The sequence below is a fragment of the Sapajus apella genome, unplaced genomic scaffold (genome assembly GCF_009761245.1).
Source record: "Sapajus apella isolate SASKATOON/1434 unplaced genomic scaffold, GSC_monkey_1.0 scaffold25, whole genome shotgun sequence".
Lineage (NCBI taxonomy): Eukaryota > Metazoa > Chordata > Mammalia > Primates > Cebidae > Sapajus > Sapajus apella.
The window spans coordinates 20140710-20164276 of NW_022436965.1; the positions used below are offsets into that span (position 1 = coordinate 20140710).

Consider the following 23567-nt stretch of genomic DNA (forward strand, 5'->3'; position numbering starts at 1 on the left):
TTCCCCAGAACTGGGTCAGATTTCTCTTTCTCCAGACCTCAGTCAGATGGCCCTTTCTCCAGACCTCAGCCAGGTGACCCTCTCTCCAGACCTCAGTCAGACAAACCTTTCCCCAGAACTAGGTCAGATCCCTCTTTCTCCAGACATCAGTCAGACAACTGTCTCTCCAGAACTCAGCCAGACAAACCTCTCTCCAGACCTCAGTCACATGACTGTCTCTCCAGAACTCAGTGAGACAAACCTCCCTCTAGACCTCAGCCACATGAATCTCTCTTCAGACCTAAGCCAGACAAACCTCTCTCCAGAACTCAGTGAGATGCCACTCTTTGCAGATCTCAGTCAAATTCCTCTTTCCCCAGACCTCGACCAGATGATGCTTTCTCCAGACCTTGGTGAGACAGACCTTTTCCCAGACTTTGGTCAGATATCCCTTTCCCCAGACTTCACCCAGGTGACTCTTTCTCCAGACCTCAGTGAGACCATCCTTCTCCCTGATCTCAGGCAGATATCACCTCCTCCAGACCTCAATCAGATATTCTACCCTTCTGAATCTAGTCAGTCATTGCTTATTCCAGAATTTAATGAGACTTTTCCTTATTCAGACATTGGTCGCATGCCATCTCCTTCATCTCCTACTCTCAATGACACATTTCTATTGAAGGAATTTAATCCACTGGTTATTGTTGGCCTCAGTAAAGATGGTACAGATTACATTGAGATTATTCCAAGGGAAGAGGTCCAGAGCAGTGAAGATGACTATACTGAAACGGATTATGTGTCCTATGATGACCCCTACAAAACTGATGTTAGGACAAACATCAACGCCTCCAGAAATCCTGACAACATTGCAGCATGGTACCTCCGCAGCAACAATGGAAACAGAAGAAATTATTACATTGCTGCTGAAGAAATATCCTGGGATTATTCGGAATTTGTACAACGGTTTGACCAGTTTTCTCCCTTTTTATTCTCATTTTTCCATTACTGTTGAAAAAAGTAGCTACAACAATTCAGGGAGATAATTCTGGGCAAATTATACTGAGAACAGTTTGGTTTCCCTATTGCAAGTTGGTCTGTACTATTTCCTTTGTCAATTCCAAGACTGCTTCTTTACTTTAAATGACCCTGGACAGTATAAGAATAGTCACTGTGAGAACTTTATAATATTCTATAATTAAGCCTTCTTCTGTGTTCTCTCCTCTTACTACCCACGTATCTACTGACTCTTCTTGCTCCAGGCAGAGCCCAACCTATCCATAGCTATATGCTAATCATTATGAGTTCATTGAAGTTAGCCTCAAATCCAAACCCAAATATGATGTCCTTTTTGCATTTACTTATTTATATCAGAATTTCTAAGAGATCCAAATCACTTTTTTAAAAAGATTATTTACAATTCAGTTTTGCTTAGAGGTAGAAAGCCATGATGAGCTGGGCTCTTTTTTCTGGGATGAAGATACAGAATGAAAAAAGAGAGAGGAGGAAAGGAGCAAGGCTTAGTTAACTACAAATTCTCAGGGATATAGCATGATGACTGCACTTCGACTGTCTAGACATAGCCCATAGCTTTTACAAAAGCTGTTATACTAATGAATTAAAAAACTGAAGTGTAATTACAGTAGGCAAACACAATGTATATTGTAACTTGTGCAAATGAGTTCATTAATCTGATGCCTGACATCTCCACATTAGAACTCTGTTTAAAACACTTTTCCTTATGAATTCCTATTTAAATGTTGCACTCAATACCATATGAGAACAACTAGTTATCTGAGTATTTCTAAGCAAGGCCCCAAGGCAGTAGGATGTAGGGCCTGTCCAGAGTGAATAGGGATGGAACCACGTTCAAAATCTTGTATTCCATTGGAGGCTCACAACCCACTTTTATGGCAGTCAAAGTTGCTTTACCCACTCCCTTGTGTTCTGTGAATTTGCATGTTATGCTCAGAGTCTGGAAAGATGGGATTAGTAGGGGAGGTAGACCAGAAGAAAGGCAGATTGAGATTCTCTGTTGACGGCTCATGGTATATAGCAAATATTATGGGTTTGATGGATGAGTGTTTGGCTTGTTTCCACAGGCTTGGGAAATGTTGAGAGTCAGTGGGAGAATTTGACATGCTTTGGCCCTAGACTGAGCCAATAAGCTAGATGGGAATAATGGATTTATTTATTTATAATTTTTAATTATACTTTTTATTTTGGAATTAAAAAATAGATTCACATATAGTTAAGAGAAATAATACAGAGAGCTACTTTGAGTATCCTGAGTATTCTTCATCCAGTGTCTCCCAGGGGTAACATTTTGCAAATCTGTAATACTATATCACAACCAGCACACTGACATTGATACTGTCAAGATACAGAATGTTTCCATCACCATGAGGAGGGCAGATCACCCGAGGTCGGGAGTCCAAGACCAGCCTGACCAACATGGAGATACCCTGTCTCCACTAAAAATATAAAATTAGCCAGGCGTAGTGGCGCATGCCTGTAATCCCAGCTACTCGGGAGGCTGAGGCAGGAGAATCACTTGAACCCGGGAGGCAGAGGTTGCAGTGAGCCAAGATGGTGCCACTGTACTCCAGCCTGGGCAACAAGAGTAAAACTCTGTCAAAAAAAAAAAATCCCTCTCATTACCCTTTTACAGTCACATCTACCTTCCTCCCACCATATCCCTTCCTTATTCCCTAGCAGCCAGTAGTCTGATCTCCATTTCTATAATTTTGTCATTTTAAGAATATTACATAAATGGAGTCAGGCAACATGTAACCTTTGGGAACTGGTATTTTTTCACTCAGCATAATTCTCTGAAGATTCCTCCAGGTTATTGCATGTATCAATAGCTCACTCATTTTATTGCTTAGTATTCCATTATATGAGTGTACCACAGTTTTTTGGGGGGTTGTTGTTTTATATATATTTATGGTATAAACATGATGTTTTAATATATTTATAAATTGTGAATTGGCTAAATCAAGCTAATTAACCTATGTATTATCTCACATACTTTTTGTGGTTAGAACACTTAAAATGTACTCTCAGCAATGTTAAAAAATATAGCATGTTATTAATCCCTACAGTCACCATGTTATACAATAGATCTTCTAAATTTATTTCTTCTAACTGAATTTTATCTTCTGATCATTTTCTCAATGTTTCACTTCTGTATCCCTTTGTTAGCCACTGTTCTACCTTCTGCTTCCATGACCTCAATGTTTTTAGATTCCACACATAAGTGAGATCCTGCAGTACTTGTCTTTCTGTGCCTGGCTTATTTTATGTCAGCATAATAACCTCCTGGTTCAGCCATGTTGTTGCAAATGACATTTCTTCTTTTTCTTTTTTTAAATGCTAGATAGTGTTTCATTGTTTATGTAGATCACATTTAAGAAATCCATTCATGGCCGGGCATGCTGACTCAAGCCTGTAATCCCAGCACTTTGGGAGGCTGAGGTGGGCAGATCATGAGGTCAAGAGATCGAGACCATCCTGGCCAACATGGTGAAACCCTGTTTCTACTAAAAATACAAAAATTAGCTGGGCGTGGTGGTATGCGCCTGTAGTCCCAGCTCCTCGGGAGGCTGAGGCAGGAGAATTGCTTGAACCCGGGAGGTGGAGGCTGCAGTAAGCTGAGATTGTGCCACTGCACTCCAGCCTGGTGCCTGGCGACAGAGTGAGACTCTGTCTCAAAAAAAAAAAAAAAAAAAGAAAGAAAGAAAGAAATCCATTCATTTGTTGATAGACATTTGGGCTGCTTCCATATCTTGGCTAATGTGGCTAATGCTGCAGTGAACATGAGAAAGCAGATATCTCTTCGACATACTGATTTCATTTTCTTTGGGTGTATACCCAAAAGTGGGATTGATGGATGATATGGTAATTCTTTTTTTAATCTTTAAAGGAACCGCCCATACTGTTTTCCATAATGGCTGTACTAATTTACATTCTCACTAAGAGTGTACAAGAGTTCCCTTTTCTTTACATCCTTGCCAACAGTTATCTCTTATCATTTTTACAATAGCCATCCTAACGGTGTGAGGTGAGCCCTCATTGTGATTTTAAATTGCGTTTCTCTGATTATTAGAAATGTTGAGCATCTTTTCATATATTTTTTGGTCATTTGTATGTCTTCTTTTATGAAATGTCTATTCAAGACCTTTGTTCATTTTTTAAATCAGGCTTTTTTATTTTATTTTTTTGCTGAATTGAGTTCCTTATACTTTTAATATTAATTCCTTATCAGATATCTGGTTTTCAAGAATATTTTCTCATTCCATAGGCTGTCTCTTTACTCTGTTATTTCCTTTCCTCATAAACTTTTGAGTTTGATGCAATCCCATTTGTGTATTTCTGCTTCTGTTGCCTGTGCTTTCAAGGTCATATCCAAAGAATCTTTGTCCACATCAATGTCAAGAGGCTTGAGAATAATGTACATTAGCAAAAAAATAAGAAAAAAGTGAGAAGAGTGGCTACTTTCGGGATATAAAACATTCATCCATCCAGTGACTGTCACAAGTGTGACCTTTGTATTAATCTGACCATTGTCATGTGATAGCCCTAAGCTCTGGCACTGTCCCATCTATGTGGCTTTATCTGCCTTTGATGTTAAAATTTGCTGTGTTAACAACATGATTATATTTTTGCATTCATTTATATGTTTGACGATAATTTATTAAGTTTCTACTGAGTGCCAGATAATGTGCTTAGCACTGGAGAAAGTATTATGAGCAAACTAGGCATAATGACTGACCTCATGGTACTTACACTGAGTGAGAGTCAGATATTAATAGATAATCTCACAAATATATAAAACCTACTATATATACTATAAAACTATTATAAGAATGCTACAGGAATTTACTATATATAATAATACTATAGAAATATAAGGAGTTGATATAGAAAGACTTGACCTAGACTAAAAGGTCATAGGAAGACTTCCCTATAAAATATTTGAGTTAGAAGTTGAAAGATATTTACTGGCTTTTGCTTTTATCCACTTACATATTTACTCATTTGTCCACCAAGTATTTATTCAAGACCTTCTCTATGCTAGATACTATATCTAGAAAAAGAGACAATTTCCTAAATTCTTTGAACAGTCTTTAATTTCTTTTTTTTTTTACACAAATACTATTGTTGTTTCAGTGAAAGAGATATTGAAGACATTGACAATACTCCAGAAAACACCATATATAAGAAAGTGGTTTTTCGAAAGTACCTTGACAGCAGTTTTACCAAACGTGACCCTCAAGGGGAGTATGAAGAGCATCTTGGAATTCTTGGTCCTATTATCAGAGCTGAAGTGGATGATGTTATACAAGTAAGTTTCTGGAACACTGCTGAGATCATCAGAGGAATTTCCACAAGCACCAGAGGGTTGTAAAGATGTATGTGGCAAGAGAGCTATCGGTGATTTGTTTATTTTCCAGAATTAATGAATAATTACATTTCTTTTCATAGACTGTCTGCCAAGCAATCTGGCAATCTTTGAGACTAAAAAAAATTTTCATATTTAAAAAAAATGCTGAAAACTATATAATTGTGGAAAATCTCTCTGTAATTTCTATCTAAAGCTAACCTATCTAAAGTTAACACAGAAAATTAATATATTCAAAAGCAATTGAATGGGGTTCCACAGTAGTGGTGGTGGTGGTGGCAGGAGTAGTGCTAACAGTAATAGTAATTTAGAAATATCTTCTGGTGTTTTCTTGAAAACATAAAGTTAAGTAAAATAAAATGAGTGAGGAAAGTAAAGATGTCTCCATGCCCTCCAAAAGTGAGCAAGTTTCTTCAAGTGTCTTCCTAGTCCTAGTCATTTCTTTCAAAATCTTTTGTCCAGATCCAGGATTATAGCTTGCTTTTGTAAGGAAGTTTACTTTCCCCATTTTTTCTTTTTTAAAATTTTTATTAAATTATACTTTAAGTTCTGGGATACATGTGCAGAACGTGCAGGTTTGTTACATAGGTATACAAGCGCCATGGTGGTTTGCTGCATTCATCAACCCATCATCTACATTAGGTATTTCTCCTAATGCTATTCCTCCCATAGCTCCCGACTCCCCAACAGGCCCCAGTGTGTGATGTTCCCTCCCTGTGTTCATGTGGTCTCATTGTTCAACTCCCACTTATGATTGAGAATATGTGGTTTTTGGTTTTCTGTTCCTGTGTTAGTCAGCTTGAGAATAATGGTTTCCAGCTTCCTCCATGTTGCTGCAAAGGACATGAACTCATTCTTTTTTTACAGCTGCATAGTATTCCATGGTGTATATGTGCCACATTTTCTTTATCCAGTCTATCATCAATGGGCATTTGGGTTGGTTGCAAGTCTGCTATTGTGAACAGTGTTGCAATAAGCATATGTGTGCCTGTGTCTTTATAGTAGAATGATTTATAATCCTTTGGGTATATACCCAGGAATGGGATTGCTGGGTCAAATGGTATTTCTAGTTCTTTATCCTTAAGGAATTGCCACACTGTCTTCTACAATGGTTGAACTAATTTATAATCCCACCAACAGTGTAAAAATGTTTCTATTTCTCCACATCCTCTCCAGCATCTGCTATTTCTTTTAATGATCACCACTTTAACTGGTGTGAAATGGTATCTCATTGTGGTTTTGATTTGCATTTCTCTAATGACCAGTGATGATGAGCTTTTTTTCATATGTTTGTTGGCTGCATAAATGTCTTCTTTTGAGAAGTGTCTGTTCATATCCTTTGCCCACTTTTTGATGGGGTTGTTTTTTCTTGTAAATTTAAGTTCTTTGTAGATTCTGGATATTAGCCCTTTGTCAGATGGATAGATTGCATTTTTTCCTATATTATAGGCTGCCTGTTCACTCTGATGATAGTTTCTTTTGCTGTGCAGAACTTCGTTAGTTTAATTAGATCCTATTTGTCACTTTTGGCTTTTGTTGTCATTGATTTTGGTGTTTTAGTCATGAAGTCTTTGCCCATGCCTATGTCTGAATGGTATTGCCTAGGTTTTCTTCTAGGGTTTTTATGGTTTTATGTCTTATGTTTAAGTCTTTAATCCATCTTGAGTTAATTTTTTGTGTAAGGTATAAGGAAGGGGTCCAGTTTCATTTTTCTGCGTATGGCTAGCCAGTTTTCCCAACAGCATTTATTTAATAGGAAATACTTTCCCCATTGCTTGTTTTTGTCAGATTTGTCAAAGATCAGATGGTTGTAGATGTGTGGTGTTATTTCTGAGGCCTCTGTTTTGTTCCATAGTTCCACCATTTTTCTAACCTCTCATGTTCAAAAACCCAGAAAGACCTCTGATTCTAAAGTAAGCTAATCTATATTCAGACATATGATCTACTATGTCTGTGTAAGCATTCACAAAGTTTCAGTGACCATTTGTTCTTTTTAAAAATGTAAGTACATAGGAATATAAGAATCTTAATTATTCTAAATTTTTCATGAAGCTATGGGAGGCAATATTCTCTCTTATGATTAGGGGGTCTTTTTTCAAGACAAACAATAATTTAACAATAGATTTAAAAATATTTTTCTAAGTTGAAGTAACTCAGGAGTCAAAAACCAGATACTACATGTGCTCACTTATAAATGGGAGCTAAACTATGGGTATGCAAAGGCAGACAGATTGGTATAATGGACATTGGATACTCAAAAGGGAATAGGGGTGGATGAAAAGCTACCTATTGGATACAAGCTACAGTACTCAGGTGACAGGTTCACTAAAATCCTAGACTTTACCACTATACAATTCATCCATGTAACCAAAAACCACTTGTATCCCTAAAGCAACTGAAAATTTTCTAAAAATTTAAAAATCAAAATTAACATAAGAAAGCCATAATAAACAAAACATCACAATTGTGAATAAAGACAGGATCAGTAACAACGTTGCATTGAGTCATATTGGAGCCTTAGGCAAAAGGAAAAAAATCAAATATGGAATCTTTGTTTTAGCCCAGGATTTGACTAGATACAAATAACTGTGTATTTTAAAAATAATTTTAACTTTTATTTTAGATTCAGGGGACATGTGCAGGTTTGTTATCTGCGTATATTGTGTGATGCTGTGTAGCGTATGATTGATCCCATCATCCAAGCAGTGTGTACAGTGCCCAATAGATACTGTTTCAGCCCTTGTCCATCTCCCTCTCTCCCCCCTCTAGTAGTCCCCAGTGTTTATTGTTGCCATCTTTTTGTCTGTGAATACCCAATGTTTAGCTCCCACTTATAAGCAAGAACATGCGGTGGTATTTAGTTATCTGTTTCTGCATTAATTCACTTAGCATAATAGCCTCTAGATGCATCCATGTTGTTGCAAAGGATATGATTTCAATCTTTTCCATGGCTGCATAGTATTCCATGATGCATATGTACCATATTTTCTTTATCCAATCCACCACTGATGGGCACCTAGGTTGATTCCATGTCTTTGCTACTGTGAATAATGCTTTGATGAACATCCTAGTACATGTGTCTTTTTGGTAGAATAATGTATTCCTTTTTTTTTTTTTTTTTTTGAGATGGAGTCTCACTTTGTCCCAGGCTGGAGTGCAGAGGTGTGATCTAGACTCACTGCAATCTCCACCTCCCAGGTTCAAGCGATTCTCCTGCTTCAGCCTCCCGAGTAACTGGGATTACAGGTGCCCACCACCATGCTGGACTAATTTTTGTATTTTTAGTAGAGACAGGGTTTTACAACGTTGGTCAGGCTGGTCTCGATCTCCTGACCTCAGGCAATCCACCTGCCTGAGCCTCCCAAAGTGCTAGGATTATAGGCATGAGCCACCTTGCTCGGCTGAACAATTTATTTTCTTTTGGCTATATACCCAGTAATAGAATTGCTAGGTCAAATAGTAGTTCTGTTTAAATTCTTTGGGAAGCTTCTTTCCACAGTGGCTAATTTACATTCTAAGCAATGGTATATAAGCATTCCCTTTTCTTCACACCCTCACCAGCATCTATTTTTTGACTTTTTACTAATAGCCATTCTGACTAGTGTGAGATGGTATTTCACTGTGGTATTGATTTGCATTGCTCTGATTAGTGATGCTGAGCATTTTTTTTTTCATGTTTGTTGGCTATTTGTATGTCTTATTTTGAGAAGTGTCTGTTCATGTCTTTTGTCCACTTTTTAATGGGGTTGTTTTTTGTTTATTCAATTGTTTATCTTATAGATTCTGGATATTAGACCTTTGTCAGGTACATACTTTGTGAATATTTTTACATACTTTGTGAATATTTTTTCCTATTCTGTGTCTGTTCACTCTGTAGATCGCTTCTTTTCTGAGCAAAAGCTCTTTAACTTGTCAATTTTTGCTTTTGTTGAAATGCTTTTGAGGAATTAGTCATAAATTCTTTCCCAAGGCTGATATTCAGAATGATGTGTGCTAGGTCTTCTTCTAGGATTCTTATAGTCTGAGGTCTTATATTTAAATCTTTAATCCATCTTGAGTTAATTTTTGTATATGATAAAAGGTTCGGGTCCACTTTCATTCTTCCACATATGGGGAGCCAGTTATTCCCACACCATTTATTAAATAGAAGTCCTTTCCCCATTGCTTTTGTGACTTTGTCAAAGTTCAGGTGATTGTAAGTGTGTGGCTTTATTTCTGGGTTCTCTATTCTGTTCCATTTGTCTATGTGTCTGTTTTTGTACCAGTAGCATGCTGTTTTGGTACTATAGCTTTATACTAAGTTTCAAGTCAGGTAATGTGATACCTCCAGATTTGTTCTTTTGGCTTAGGATTGCTTTGACTATTCAGGTTCTTTTTTGGTTCCATATGAATTTCAGAATAGTTTTTTCTAATCCTGAGGAAAATGATATTAGTAGCTCATTAAAAATAGTGTTGAATCTGTAGATTGCTTTGGGCACAATGGCTATTTTAACAATTTTGATTCTACCAATATATGAGCACAGAATGTTTTTCCATTTGTTTGTGTCATCTATGATTTCTTTCATCAGTGTTTTGTAATTCCCCTTAGAGAGATCTTTTACCTCTTTGGTTAGATGTATTCCCAGGTATTTTGTGTGTGTGTGTGTGTGTGTGTCTATTGTTAATGGGATTGCATTCTTGATTTTGCTCTCAGTTTGAAAATTACTGATGTATAGAAATGCTATTTTGTACATTTGTACATTGTATTTTATATAATTGATTTAGTACATTGATCTTGCATCCTGAAACTTTACTGAAGTCATTTATCAGTTCCTGGAGCCTTTCCATGGAGTCTTTAGGGTTAAGTATAGAATCATATTGCCAATGAAGAGAGATAGTTTAGCTTCTTTTCTTATTTGGATGCCTTTTATTTTGTTTTCTTGCTTGATTGCTGTTACTAGAATTTCTAGTACTGTGTTGAATAGGAGTGATGAGAGTGGGCATCCATGTCTTGTTCCAGTTCTCACAGGGAAGGCTTCCAGCTTTTGCTCATTCAGTGTGATGTTGGCTGTGGGTTTGTCATAGATGGCTCTTATTATTTTTGAAGTATGTTCCTTCAATGCTTAGTTTGTTGAAGGTTTTTTATCATGAAGGGATGTTAGATTTTATCAAAAGCTTTTTCCATGTCTATTGAGATAATATGGCTTTTGTTTTTAATTCAGTTTATTTGGTGAATAACATTTATTGATTTGCATATGTTGAGCCAGTTTGTATCTTAGGAATGAAGCCTATGTGATTGTGATTAATTAACTTTTAATATGCTGCTGGATTTCGTTTTCCAGTATTTTGTTGAAGATTTTTGTGTCTACATGTCTCAGAGACATTGGACGATAGTTTTCATTATTCATTGTGCCTTTGCCAGGTTTTGTTGTTAGGGTGATGCTGGCTTTGTAGAATAAAATAAGAAAAAGACAATTATGGGGTCTTCAATCACTAGAAGTTATAAAAGGGGGGCTGAGCACAGTGACTCAAGCCTGTAATCCCAGGCACTTCGGGAAGCCAAATTGGGCAGATCACAAGGTTAGGAGTTCGAGACCAGCCTAGCCAACATGGTGAGACCCTGTCTCTAATAAAGATACAAAAATTAGCCGGGCATGGTGGCACATGCTTATAATCCTAGCTACTTGGGAGGCTGAGGCAGGAGAATTGCTTGAACCCAGGAGGTGGGGGTTGCAGTGAGCCAAGATCGCTCCATTGCACTCCAGCCTGGATGGCAGGGCAAGACTCTGTCTCAAAAAAAAAAAAAAAAAAAACTTATAGAAGGTCTGGGAGGAGCTTCACAGGTCTGACTGCTGGAGTGTGAAGACTTCTCATATGGCATTTAAGTCCTTTACCATCTGGCCCTAACCTAGTCCTTTTCCAGCCTCATTTCTCGCCAGGTTCCACCTTCCCTGTGCATTTTACAGCCCAGCCCCACCCAGATCCTTAGTATTCCCTGAACTCTTCCTTTACTTCCCAGCTCACAGGCATCCTTCTGCCCTTCTGGGAGTCAGAAATGTCTTTCTCCCTCTGCTGAACTGTTTATTCTATGATGACCAATTCCATTTCCTCTAAGAAACTTACCATAATTGTTCCAACCTCTCCTAAATATTCAACCAAATTGTTCCTCCAGCGCATTGTCATCTGAACCCATTTAGACTTTGTAAATAGCACCTGTTGCCTCTAGATTTGTAGTGTGGATGCCCACGTGCATGCCTCTCTTTACCAGTAGCTTAAAAGCTTCTTATGAACAAGATCAAGCTTCGTTCATCTTCACATCTCCACCACCTATCGCTCTCATTTCATTAGTAGATAATGTCGATACTTTAGCCTTGAGCCTAGGAACAAACATGTTTTGGTATTTCTGGAGGAAACTACTTGGGCCATATCTCACAGGATGGTTGTGAAAATTAAATGAGATAATATACATAAGTTATGTTGTACCTTATGTCTTAGCTCTGGCTTTATAACCAGCCACTTTGAGCTATAATGCTGAAATTTTTTAGTTTAGATTTTTGTTATGCTTAAGTATACTCGTGGATCATTCCTTTTTCTAGGTTCGTTTTAAAAATTTAGCATCCAGACCATATTCTCTACATGCCCATGGACTTTCCTATGAAAAATCATCAGAGGGAAAGACTTATGAAGATGACTCTCCTGCATGGTTTCAGGACGATAATGCTGTTCAGCCAAACAGCAGTTATACCTACGTATGGCATGCCACTGAGCGATCGGGGCCAGAAAGTCCTGGCTCTGCCTGTCGGGCTTGGACCTACTACTCAGCCGTGAACCCAGTAGGTACTTTCATTGAAAGTTTTTCTCATCCCCCTAATATCGTAATCTGAGTCTACCAAATAGAAGAGTCAGGGTTATTTCTTGCTAAATGTCTGTCTTGCTTTTCATGAGGAATGTATAAGGGTATGGTTAACAGTCTACATTTATCATAACCAGGAACTCTCCCTGTAGCTCTTCGATGACAGAGAGGGAAACATTTATTCAGTGGACAGGAGGGAGGATTACTTGAATGATTGGCCATGAATCACAGTGCCTACATTTACAGAAGATGGCATCCATTTGAAATTTTCTTGAACAAGTTTTTGCATTTCTTTTCATAAATAAAGAACAGAAGATAGCTATGTCAAGACTCCTTCATCTATCATTCTGCAGTGTATATACACTTCAAAACAATATGTTGTATATAGTATATACCTGCATTAAAAAGAAAAACGACTCCTTCATTTCAGGCATAGTGGAAAGAACACAGACTCAGATTTAAATTTTTACCCTGTCACTTAACGTGTAATCATAGGAAATTCCTTGACCTGTCTTAGCCTGGTATCAGAAGTTAAAAATGAGGTAACAGTATATAGTATATGGGAAGCACTTGGTAAGTATTTGTTCAATGAATGAATTTATATTTACCATATAAGATAATTGTCAGGATTAAATGAGAGATTGCAGGCAAATCATTTAACATAATAGTAGATTCCCAATAAATAGTATCCCTTATATTATCAATATTATTATTATCTTCATTATTACTGGAATAAGGATCTATCAGAGGAAGGAGGATTATGGATACAACAGAATTAGGTGATAAATATCCAGGCTTATTAAGCCATTCATTTATAATCTTCATCTTCAAATTTAGAGCCTATCAGAAACTATCATTTTCTATATGATCAGTGATTATCAGAAAAGCAAAGAAATTCCTGAGAAAGAGACAATACAAACAATTTACTCTGTTTTCTAGGAAAAAGATATTCACTCGGGCTTAATAGGTCCCCTCCTAATCTGCCAAAAAGGAATACTTCATAAGGAGAGCAACATGCCTGTGGACATGAGAGAATTTGTCTTACTGTTTATGATCTTTGATGAAAAGAAGAGCTGGTACTATGAAAAGAAGTCCAGAATGTCTTGGAGACTCACAGCCACAGAAGTGAAAAACTCCCATGAGTTTCCTGGTATTTTACTCTGACTAATTAAATTACACTGGTCACAGTGATTCCTGCCCTTAGATCTTCACAAGATATAGACATGAGATGCTTCTGAGACACCCGGTGCTACAACTAAAACTGGTTCCTTCACATCCCAGAGGGCTGATGTAATCTGGCAGGTGACACTGTGGGTGAGGCGAAAAGAGAAAGTCTGAAAGATAGCACAGAGAAGCTGCTGTAAAACAACAGCAGAAAACAACAGCAATAAAAAGCCAGCGTGCTTCAGTGGGTAACATATATTGAAAAGGAATTAACATTGTTCTGCAATTTAGCAAGTTAATAAGCTGGTTTCTGGATCTCTAAAGGTACAAGTGTTTATATAAAAGAAAAGACCAAGAATGGTTCTAATAGTTTTAGCTCTCAGCAGCTACCAGGTGAGACAGGAAACTAGGTACCCAAGTAATAGGAGAATGGTGGCAAGAGAACATTTGAGTGGTCACACTGGGAAACGTGTGCCTACTTGGAAATTCACTCAGAAATTTGCCCTGTAAGCTAGCAACTGAAACAGAAAATGAGATGAGAAAGGTATGAGCTTCTGTTATGAGTATGTAGATAGGTGTTCTCATACCTGATATAATTTTAAGGGTGCCCAAATGACCACAACCTCTCCCTCTCCAAAAAATCATTTGCCTGGTTTCTGAAATTTCACAGCAGTTCCTTTAATTTAAGAAGGAAGCAAAGCACTTCCCTTACTTCGGTTCCAGTTAATGTTTCGTTGTACTATACTTTATCTTTAAAATTTTGTGTTACATTTTTGAGGTGATCAGGTTTCTCAGGAATTTTTTAAAATCCACATATTTTATTACAGGAAGAGTAGATAAAGCCTGAGAACCCTAAACATCTAATCTGAGAAGTGGGCAGAGGAGTTATCATACCAATGAGAGAATAAACATGACTTGCTATGGTTGCTGGGTACACCAACGATAAACTCCTAATTTTATAAACTGAAACTTTCTCTGCATTTAGAAGGCTTTAAGGTGACATGCTGCATATCTCCTTACTGACTCTAACCCCAGGGTCTACTTTTCTGCCCATATTCATGTTTATCTTTTTGTAGTTAAGAAAAATTAAGACTGTTAATGGAAAGAGTAAATGGGTAAAGCACAGAGTATAAAAGCTGGGGAAAAGAGTAGTAAACTGCTTAGAAAGGGAGCTCCCCCCGACTTCTGCTGTAGGCTGGTGTGAATGATATGAAGACTGGTGGGTCTGCTTCAGCCTGTCACTGATATGACCTACAGGAGGGCCCTTTCCATGGCTGGGTAGGCCTGGGAATGCAGCATCATGAGGAAGATAGGTGTTGAGTGGGTTGCCTCATATTTCCTTGCCGGTTGCCCTCTCAGTGTCAACAGATTTCTAATTGATTGCAACTCTTTGTCCTTTCAGCCATTAATGGGAGGATCTACAGTTTGCCTGGTCTGAGAATGTATGAGCAAGAGTGGGTGAGGTTACACCTGCTGAACATAGGCGGCTCTCAAGACATTCACGTGGTTCACTTTCATGGCCAGACCTTGCTGGAAAATGGCAATAAACAGCACCAGTTAGGGGTTTGGCCCCTTCTGCCCGGTAATGATTGGGTAATGGAAAGAGGTCCCAGCTAAGAAATACAGAGAAAAGGCAATCATTACCCCTCATTTCCTCCTTGTGCATATACTTCCTAATGGATCAGAACACAGTGATTCTAGCATAGAGCCTAGGCAAAGCCATAGGCCCAAAGTGCATATGAAATACAAAAATGTCACCTAATTTATGAACTATTTGCAGCACCACACAGGCTAACTGTGTGACCCAACTTTGTTCTACAGAGATGCTATATAATATGCAGGTTCTCCCTAGCCACTGTATGTTACACAGAGAAGGTCTCAAACAGATGAAAAAATGAATCCCACAGGGCTCAGGCAGCTATAGTTATTTCTGCTGGGAAGATTTCCAGATTCTTCAGTTCTGCTCCTCCTCTAGGCTCTGTCACCCTAATATCTTTGGGCCAGTGACTCCAGGAATCATATTTTGAAACTGACTTATAGGCTGCTTATAGAGGAAAATTTTTTTTCAAATTATTATTTATTTATTTATTCCATTTATTTATTTTATTGCATTTTAGGTTTTGGGGTACATGTGAAGAACATGCAAGATTGTTGCATAGGTACACACATGGCAGTGTGATTTGCTACCTTCCTCCCCATCACCTACATCTGGCATCTCTCCCTTTGCTAACTCTCCCCAACTCCCCACCCCCCACCGTCCCTTAAAGAATAACAAAGTTATTTAGAGCTTCCTTCTATTTTGCCTTCTATTAAAAGTAATGGCAAAAACTGCAATTACAATTTGCACCAATCTAACACATGCTGCCTGAGGATCTAGTGAAGGCAGTCCCTCAACGGCACTTTGGATGAGGAAGTTCTGTGAATATGCCTCAGATGCAGGCACAGAAGTCCATATGGACAGGTTTGGTTAAGAGCAGGGGAAAAAAAAGAGGATTCTTCTTGGTTTTTCACATGCCAGTAACTCACTAATACATCTAGAGAGACCTGCTGTATTAATATCAGAGACAGAGGAGATTCAGTCAGATTCATTCATCTTTTCACCAAGTATTAGCAGATCAGTCAGTCATCCTTCCCATGAGCCTGCAGACAGACTGAGAAGCTAGGATTGACTGGCAACTCTAAATCTGCAAACCTGAATACCTGTACTGGAGAGAGGAAAACTGGAGATCTTTTTCATTATGTTTGAGGAAGATAACCATATCTATTCATTTTCACCCACAATCTGGGAAACTGTCATAAATTACAGTCAACAGAATTTAAATATTAACTGCCGGGGGTAATATTAAATACCAGAATGGATAGCCAGAGGTTTTAGAAATCTCATTCTCTCAGTGTTTTTTTCTGGGAACAATTTATGTAACTCTCTATTCAAATATGTAAGTTTTATGGAAAATTTGAAAACATAGAGGAAGAAGGTTTTATTTTTATTTTCTTATATATAAAAGATAAAAAAAAGCAAAATGAAGAGAGGGAAACATGTATGATACTTTTAAAATCTCTATTCAAATATGTAAGCTTTATGGAAAATTTCAAAACATAGAGAAAGAAGGTCTAATTTTGATTTTCTTACATAGAAAAGAGAAAAATGCAAAATGAAGAGAGGGAAATAAAACATGTATGATATTTTTGAGGCCCAGTGATATCACTCAAGGTCACTTTGATACATAGGACTGTGAAGCTGTATTGTATGTGAATTAACTTGTAACATTATATTTAGATAAGTGAAAGTTTATTCTAGTGAGGTGTGGTAGAGATTAAAATTTTTTTTAGTTATCTCTGTGTGTTATTATTTTGTTTCTATCTGTTATACTTGTAGTCCTACCTAAAGAAAAACGGTTACATTCTATTTGAAAGTCTCTTGTGAAGCAGGAATTTTAGGATTCTTAGATAACTATCAACCTCAATATTATCTTGTTAATTTTTGCATATGTAATGTTGTTCTTAACTTTTTATTTTAGGTTCATTTAAAACTCTTGAAATGAAGGCATCAAAACCTGGCTGGTGGCTCCTAAACACAGAGGTTGGAGAAAACCAGAGAGCAGGGATGCAAACACCATTTCTTATCATGGACAGAGGTATCAAAGAGCCATGTGATTTTTTTTCCATTTTTTTTTTTTTTTTTTTTTTTTTTTTTTTTTTTAGCAGGAGAGTACCTATTACTAGAATATTACCAACTTTTAAACTGGAAATATTCAACTCTAAGAACCCTGATGTGACAAAGGCATAATTTGTAGCCATAGTTGCTTTTATTCTGGTCCATGGTCTGATTGCATTGAAAACACATCAGTCAGTTCAAAAGCATTCCTCTCAATTGGGAAACATGTATAAAGTGTTCTTCATGATTTGTGATCCATGGGAAAGTACATGTAAGAAATTCTCTAGGTTCCAAGAGTTAAGGAGGGAAAAGGTAACAGGAATTTAACAATGACTGAGATAGTCACTAACCTCGGCATTTCAGCATTTAGGAAACACAGTTTTCATCTGTCCATCTATTCATCCATTCTTTAAACCATTACTAAGCACCCACTGAGTACGAAGCATTGTGCCAACATCCAGGTAGCATGGTGGCTGGTATCCCTTCCTTGATATAAATAACGTTGTGACTTTGAGGTCAACTTTTAAGTACATAGTCTCATGAGGGATAGAACTTTTTTTTTTTTTTTTTTTTTTTTGTAGAGAAGAGGTTGCCCAACATGGTCTCAAACTCCTGGCCTCAAGTAATCCTCCCACCTTGGCCTCCCAGAGTACTAGGATTACAGGCATGAGCCACTGCACCTGGCCATGGATAGTACTTAATGTTATAAAATAGCATAATCTAAGATCAAAGCAGAAGAAAATGAGTTTAAAAATAAATCAAATTTCAGGATTTCAGTTGTTTTCTTCTAGGATGCCACTGTATCTATTAATGCACCAGTCTTGTTAGTGCATTTACCATTTTATAATCAGATATATTTAAGTCAGTGCCACACGAGGTAGGTAAAAATATGTAATTACCGACCAGTCAGAAACATAGTCTCTAACCATGGAGTTTTACTTTATTATATCTATTTTCTAAGCAAAAAGTATTCATTTTTTTCTGTTTTTCATAGAATGTAAGATGCCAATGGGACTAAGCACTGGTATCATATCTGATTCACAGATCAAGGCTTCAGAGTTCCTGGGTAAGTTGTAGCACCATGGCCTATGAATGGTACCTCCTACAACTGTGCAGCATGCAGCCTGTGAAACCATACATGACAACCCTATCTATGCATCAGTTTTTCTCCTTATGCTTTTCTCTCCTGAAATATGGTGAAGCAGCTTCATTTGGGGTACTAATCTGGTAGGGGAAGAAACACTATGGCAGCAGCTAAAGGCCTGTTAGTGAGCTCTTACCACTGCCACCCCTTCTTGTGTATATTGTTCCCAAGAAGTCTTTTCCAGGAAAAACTGACAGCTGGAGGTCATGGATTTCTCTACATAAAGAGCCCAGCTTCTCTGAGGGGATTTGGCAAAGATCAGATAGCTTACTGTTTTGACCATGTGCCCATTTCCAAAACTCTCCTCAGTCACCTTTTCTGGTTTTGACCACACATGTATTTCAGCCAGATTAACAGGGTCTTATCAGCCAAATATTACAATCCCCATTAATATGGCCCTTTGCCTGTGGCAACCATTCATATATTCAGAAAACTTTGTTGAACCCCCACTATGTATTAGGAACACCTCCAAAGTTTTCTCGCATTTCCTCAAAGCTCTTCCCAAGATCAAGAAGTCATGACCAAGAGGATGACGAGGCTCCCATATACCCCTTCCATGTCTTCCTGTTAGGCGGGCACATTCAGCATTAGGCACATCAACATAACAGAAAAAAACTAAACATGACCTGTGTGCAAGAAAGGGGATAGGTGGTGGTTGACAGCTGACCAAACACAGACCTGAAGTCCAGATTTCATCATCAAGGACTGGCTTAGTAGCTGAGGCCCACGCCTAGACTCCTGACTACAGCACAGGCCCTGTAGTCAGGATCTGGTTTTCCACTGGATTAAACTCGCTCGAGAAATTGCTGAGTTTTTTTTTTTTTTAATTCAGAATAAATCTTTTTTTTTCACTGAATTTAGGTTACTGGGAGCCCAGATTAGCAAGATTAAACAATGGTGGATCTTATAATGCTTGGAGTATAGAAAAACTTGCAGCAGAATTTGCCTCTAAACCTTGGATCCAGGTTTGTCTTAATAGATGGATAATATTTACCACTGTTGTAATAATAAAAATGAAAGCGATTTAGTAATTCCTTCTTGTTATTGTTCTTGCACTGTTGTTAGAGGAAATAGCAAGTACGAAGTGGCTAGGCACTATTCTAAGTACTTTAGGTTCTTAAAATCAACCGTCTGAGGTTGGTTCTAGTAATATCTTGTTTTAAAGTTAAAAAAAAAAAAAAAAAACCAAGGCACAGAGATACTAACTACTTTCCCAAAATAACACGTAGCTAATTAGTCATTGAGTTGGGATTCAAATCTAGGTACTCTGTGCCCAAATATGGATTGTGTGTAGTCATTGTATCAGTTTGCTAAGATCTTAGGTGCTGGCTCTTTAGTTCTGAAGAAAGCTGATTGTATTATGAATTTAGGCAGTGTATGACTTGTTGCCAAGGACAGTTCTGTTTACTGGCTTTCCTATATGGCAGGTGGACATGCAAAAGGAAGTCATAATCACAGGGATCCAGACCCAAGGTGCCAAACACTACCTGAAGTCCTGCTATACCACAGAGTTCTATGTAGCTTACAGTTCTAACCAGATCAACTGGCAGATCTTCAAAGGGAACAGCACAAGGAATGTGATGGTTTGTATGCATATTTCTATCGGAATCCCTAGATTCAGCCTAGGGTTATTATGACTATGCCTAATGTTTGTGTATTTTTAAAAATACCTTCCTGGGTGTTAGAAATGTGAATGGCTTTTTAAGGGTCATATGGAGTAAAGCATTAATATGATGGATCTGTGTCTTATGAATTAGAGAAGCAGGTTTAGTGAAACTTCAAAATTCCACAAAACTTTAAAAAATCATTCTATCATCAAACAAAATACCCAGATTTCTCCGACTGGCCGATGGTACATGGCAGAGTAGAACATCTGGTCTTGTGCCTCAAGGAGCTCATGCTAAAAATTGGCTACCAAGACTTTTAATTTTACTATTGCATTTTGTTTTGTTCTTTATTTCAATGTACCCGAAGTAAATAATAGTATTAATGCTAGTAATCCTCTGAGGCAGTGTGATTCTCAGACTTTTTGGGGGGCCATGCCTGAGGAATGATATCCTCTGCTGGATCTTCCAGGGGCTTGGCCAGAAGCCCTAACTCTTCCCCTACTCCCTACTCCCTTCCCCCAAGAAACCTATCTGAATGCAAGGAGTCTGCCTGCCATTATTATACTAATAAACTTGAATCTGTTTCTGCTTATATTTTACATAAATTTTTTACTATTTTACTATATTATTAGTTACCTCTTTTTAATAATTATTATAATATGTCTCAGAACAAACCATTGAAATCCTAAATTATGGTTCTTACTAATCAGTATTATGAGAGAAAGCACAGATTGCAGTTGAGTCCATAGAATAAAGATTTTTGCATCTATGTTCATGAGAGGATATTGGTATATAGTTTTTTTTTAATTGTCTTTTTCTGTTTTTGATACCACAGTTATTGGTTAGCATGCTCTTTTCTACATTCTAGAAGAGAATGTCTGCAATTGGCATTAATTATTTAAATACTTGGTAGGAATCACCAGTTAAATCATCTGGGCCTGCAGATTTCTTTTCGGGCAGTTTTTAAATTATAAATTCTATGTTTTAAATAGTTACAGGGCTATTCAAATTATCTGTGTCATATTGGGTGAATTAAAATACTTTGTATACTTCAACTAATTGGTCAATTCCCTCTACGTTGTTAAGTTTATGTGTATAGAGTTGTTTGTAGTATTCCCTTATTATAGTTTTTCACGTCTGTAGTGACTTTGCCTGTTTCATCTCTGATATTGTCATCTGTACCTCTTTTCTTTTTCTGTGAATCTTGCTAGAGATTTGTCAATTTAAAAAAAATTCTCACAGAACCAGCTCTGCTTTATTGATTTTTCTCTATTTTTATGTTTTTAATATTACTGATACCTGCTCCAATCTTCTGTATTTTTTTTTAATTGGCTTTTCCTGACATTGCTCTTGCAGAAAAAGGCATAGGGCAGAGCCTGGTTACTGCCAGGTGGGGGTCAAAGTCCAGGTTCCCCACTCCGCTGCCACCTAAGAGGGGATTGTTTCTTTGTGGCCAGGTGGAAAGGAGAGTTCCCCATTTGGCCTCCACTGACATTACAGGCCAAACCTGCAAAAACCTGAAGCAGGAGCTTCATTAGGGGCTGGAGATGAAAGTCCTGAATCCCTACATGGCCTTTTCTGACACAACCCCAATGAAGGTGATGGGGTGCCTCCCTCTTTAGCCTCATGAGCAAAGAAGTCTAGGCTCCCCACTCAGCCGTTGCTGTTGTGGGCTCGGGAGAGGCCCCAGGTTTTTCTGTGGTGTTGGCTAAGGCAGATAAGTCAGTGTCCGCAAGTTTTCTATTATATCTCACTAGGCTGCCCTTTCCTGGTACTTTGGTTAGAGAAAGCAGACTTTGTCGGGCTTTTTCGGTCTATACTCATTGATGTTTCCAGGTTGCTGGCTTCTTCATCTCTAAGTCTGGGATTTATGAGACAAAAAGAAAACTCAGAACACCCATGACCATTTTGTTCCTTCTGAGAACCCTAGCCAGTCTGCCTTCTGAGATCTTTTCAGGGTCTTCTTATGTTTCTCTTAGCTATAATGTCCAGAGTTTTTAGTTGTACTTAGTAGAAGGAATAGGGCAAAGTACATATATACAATCTTCCTGGAAGTGGAGTTATCCCCAAGTATATTTTATGACTAAATTGATTTAGTTCAGGCCCATGAAAATGTAATATTACAATATTAAATTAGATCAAAATTTTATTATAAAGTCACTTTATAGATAATTACAGATAATTAAAATAACTAAACCCTCCTCTTTCCTCCTAGTATTTCAATGGCAATTCAGATGCTTCTACAATAAAAGAGAATCAGTTTGACCCACCTATTGTGGCTAGATATATTAGAATCTCTCCAACTCAAGCCTATAACAGACCTACCCTTCGACTGGAGCTGCAAGGTTGTGAGGTAAATGGTAAGGTACAAAGATGCATTATTTTCTCACTGCCACTCAAAGAGTCAAGATTTGGGTGGTATAGGAGAATGAGTAGAATTTTTAGTGCTCTCTAGTGATTTAGGCTTCTGGGAAAACCTTCGTGAAACAGAGGTTCTACTCAGGTAAACTCTCAGTATGACCTAGACCAAGACTGGTTCTGCCAGTCAGAGGGCAGACAGTATCTCTCTGAAGAAAGTACCTGGATTATATAGACACATCACAATTCTCCAAGGAAGGGCCCTTGGAGAGGCCCATTTTCAATAAGATCTACCTGAGATTCAGACTAGGCCTGATTCTTCCAAATTCCTCTAGGTTATTCAGACCTCAACTTCATGACAGTATCTGGCAATATCACTACTATATATATGGTGTTCAATGAGTGTTTTTGAAATCTGAGTTGGCTTCCCAACTTCCTGAAACCATAATTCTTCTTTATATTTTCTTTTGTACCCTGTGTATATACTCAAGTATTTTCTGTTAGCTGCTATTTCTCAGGGGCTGTAATGTGACCTGTGATATAAATAAATCTAGGTAATCATAAATGATCATAATAAAATTCTACTGTGTATAACAAGGATGTTTAAGAGTCTTAACTGTTCTTCTTGGACTCTTAAAATAGTGCTTTCCAATATTTTTTGCTTCAAAGCACACAAAGAAAATAATATCTGCCTGGCATTCTGAGATAAAAGAATGAAGCAATAAATTTAAGGCTTGGCTGATCTAGGCTCCACTTGGCTACTCAAGGGCTGGAGGTGGGAAGAGGAATCAATAAATAGGCACACCAGAAACCTGCTGCAGCACACCTATTGGGAGCTGCAGTACTTCCCTTGGGGTGGAGAGAAGCCATGACTCACGTTGGAGAAAGTAGTTGAACCCTGGAATCAGTTTCTTATTGAAGCAGATAATATACCCTTGGATGAATATGGGTATTTTGCCAATGTCCAGATAGTAGTAGTCTATAACATCTCCCAAATAAAACACAAATCTCATATTGGCAGGACTACTCCTTGAAACAGTTCCATAAGTCGTTGTGTTTTTTTCTTTCCATATGGTATAAATGGTAGATTTGTTCAGATCCTAATAAACTACCCTAAAATGTGACATTCAACTCTGTTTATTTAAAACGTCAATTTTTTTATACAAGAAGCATTAGTTTCTTCTTATTCATTTTCTTTATACTTAGGTAATTATTAGCAGTGGGTGTTATTTTTAGGGCTCTTTTTTTCATGGAAAAAGTAAGGCATCACTTCAAGAATATTTCTGCATGATTTACTAGCAAGAACAAAGTGTCACAGAGATAATAGGCAGTCAGCCAGGTTCACTCACTAGCTGTATTTCTTACAGTCACAGGTCTACCTTGCTGCCTATGATATTCAAATTATACCTTGGAAAAATTCCAAAGGG

At 37.7% G+C, this 23567-nt stretch overlaps 1 protein-coding gene across 1 annotated transcript in view; it reads left to right on the plus strand.

The window, feature by feature from the left end:
* Positions 1-23567, plus strand: part of F5 (coagulation factor V) — a 70011-nt gene that overhangs the window by 40782 nt on the left and 5662 nt on the right. The window contains 10 exon segments of the mRNA XM_032291441.1: positions 1-942; positions 5149-5323; positions 11956-12192; positions 13152-13362; positions 14779-14958; positions 16895-17011; positions 18026-18097; positions 19037-19140; positions 19603-19758; positions 21998-22142. The exon segment at positions 1-942 is cut by the window's left edge and continues 10 nt beyond it. Of these exon segments, the coding sequence (XP_032147332.1) occupies positions 1-942; positions 5149-5323; positions 11956-12192; positions 13152-13362; positions 14779-14958; positions 16895-17011; positions 18026-18097; positions 19037-19140; positions 19603-19758; positions 21998-22142 (2339 nt within the window).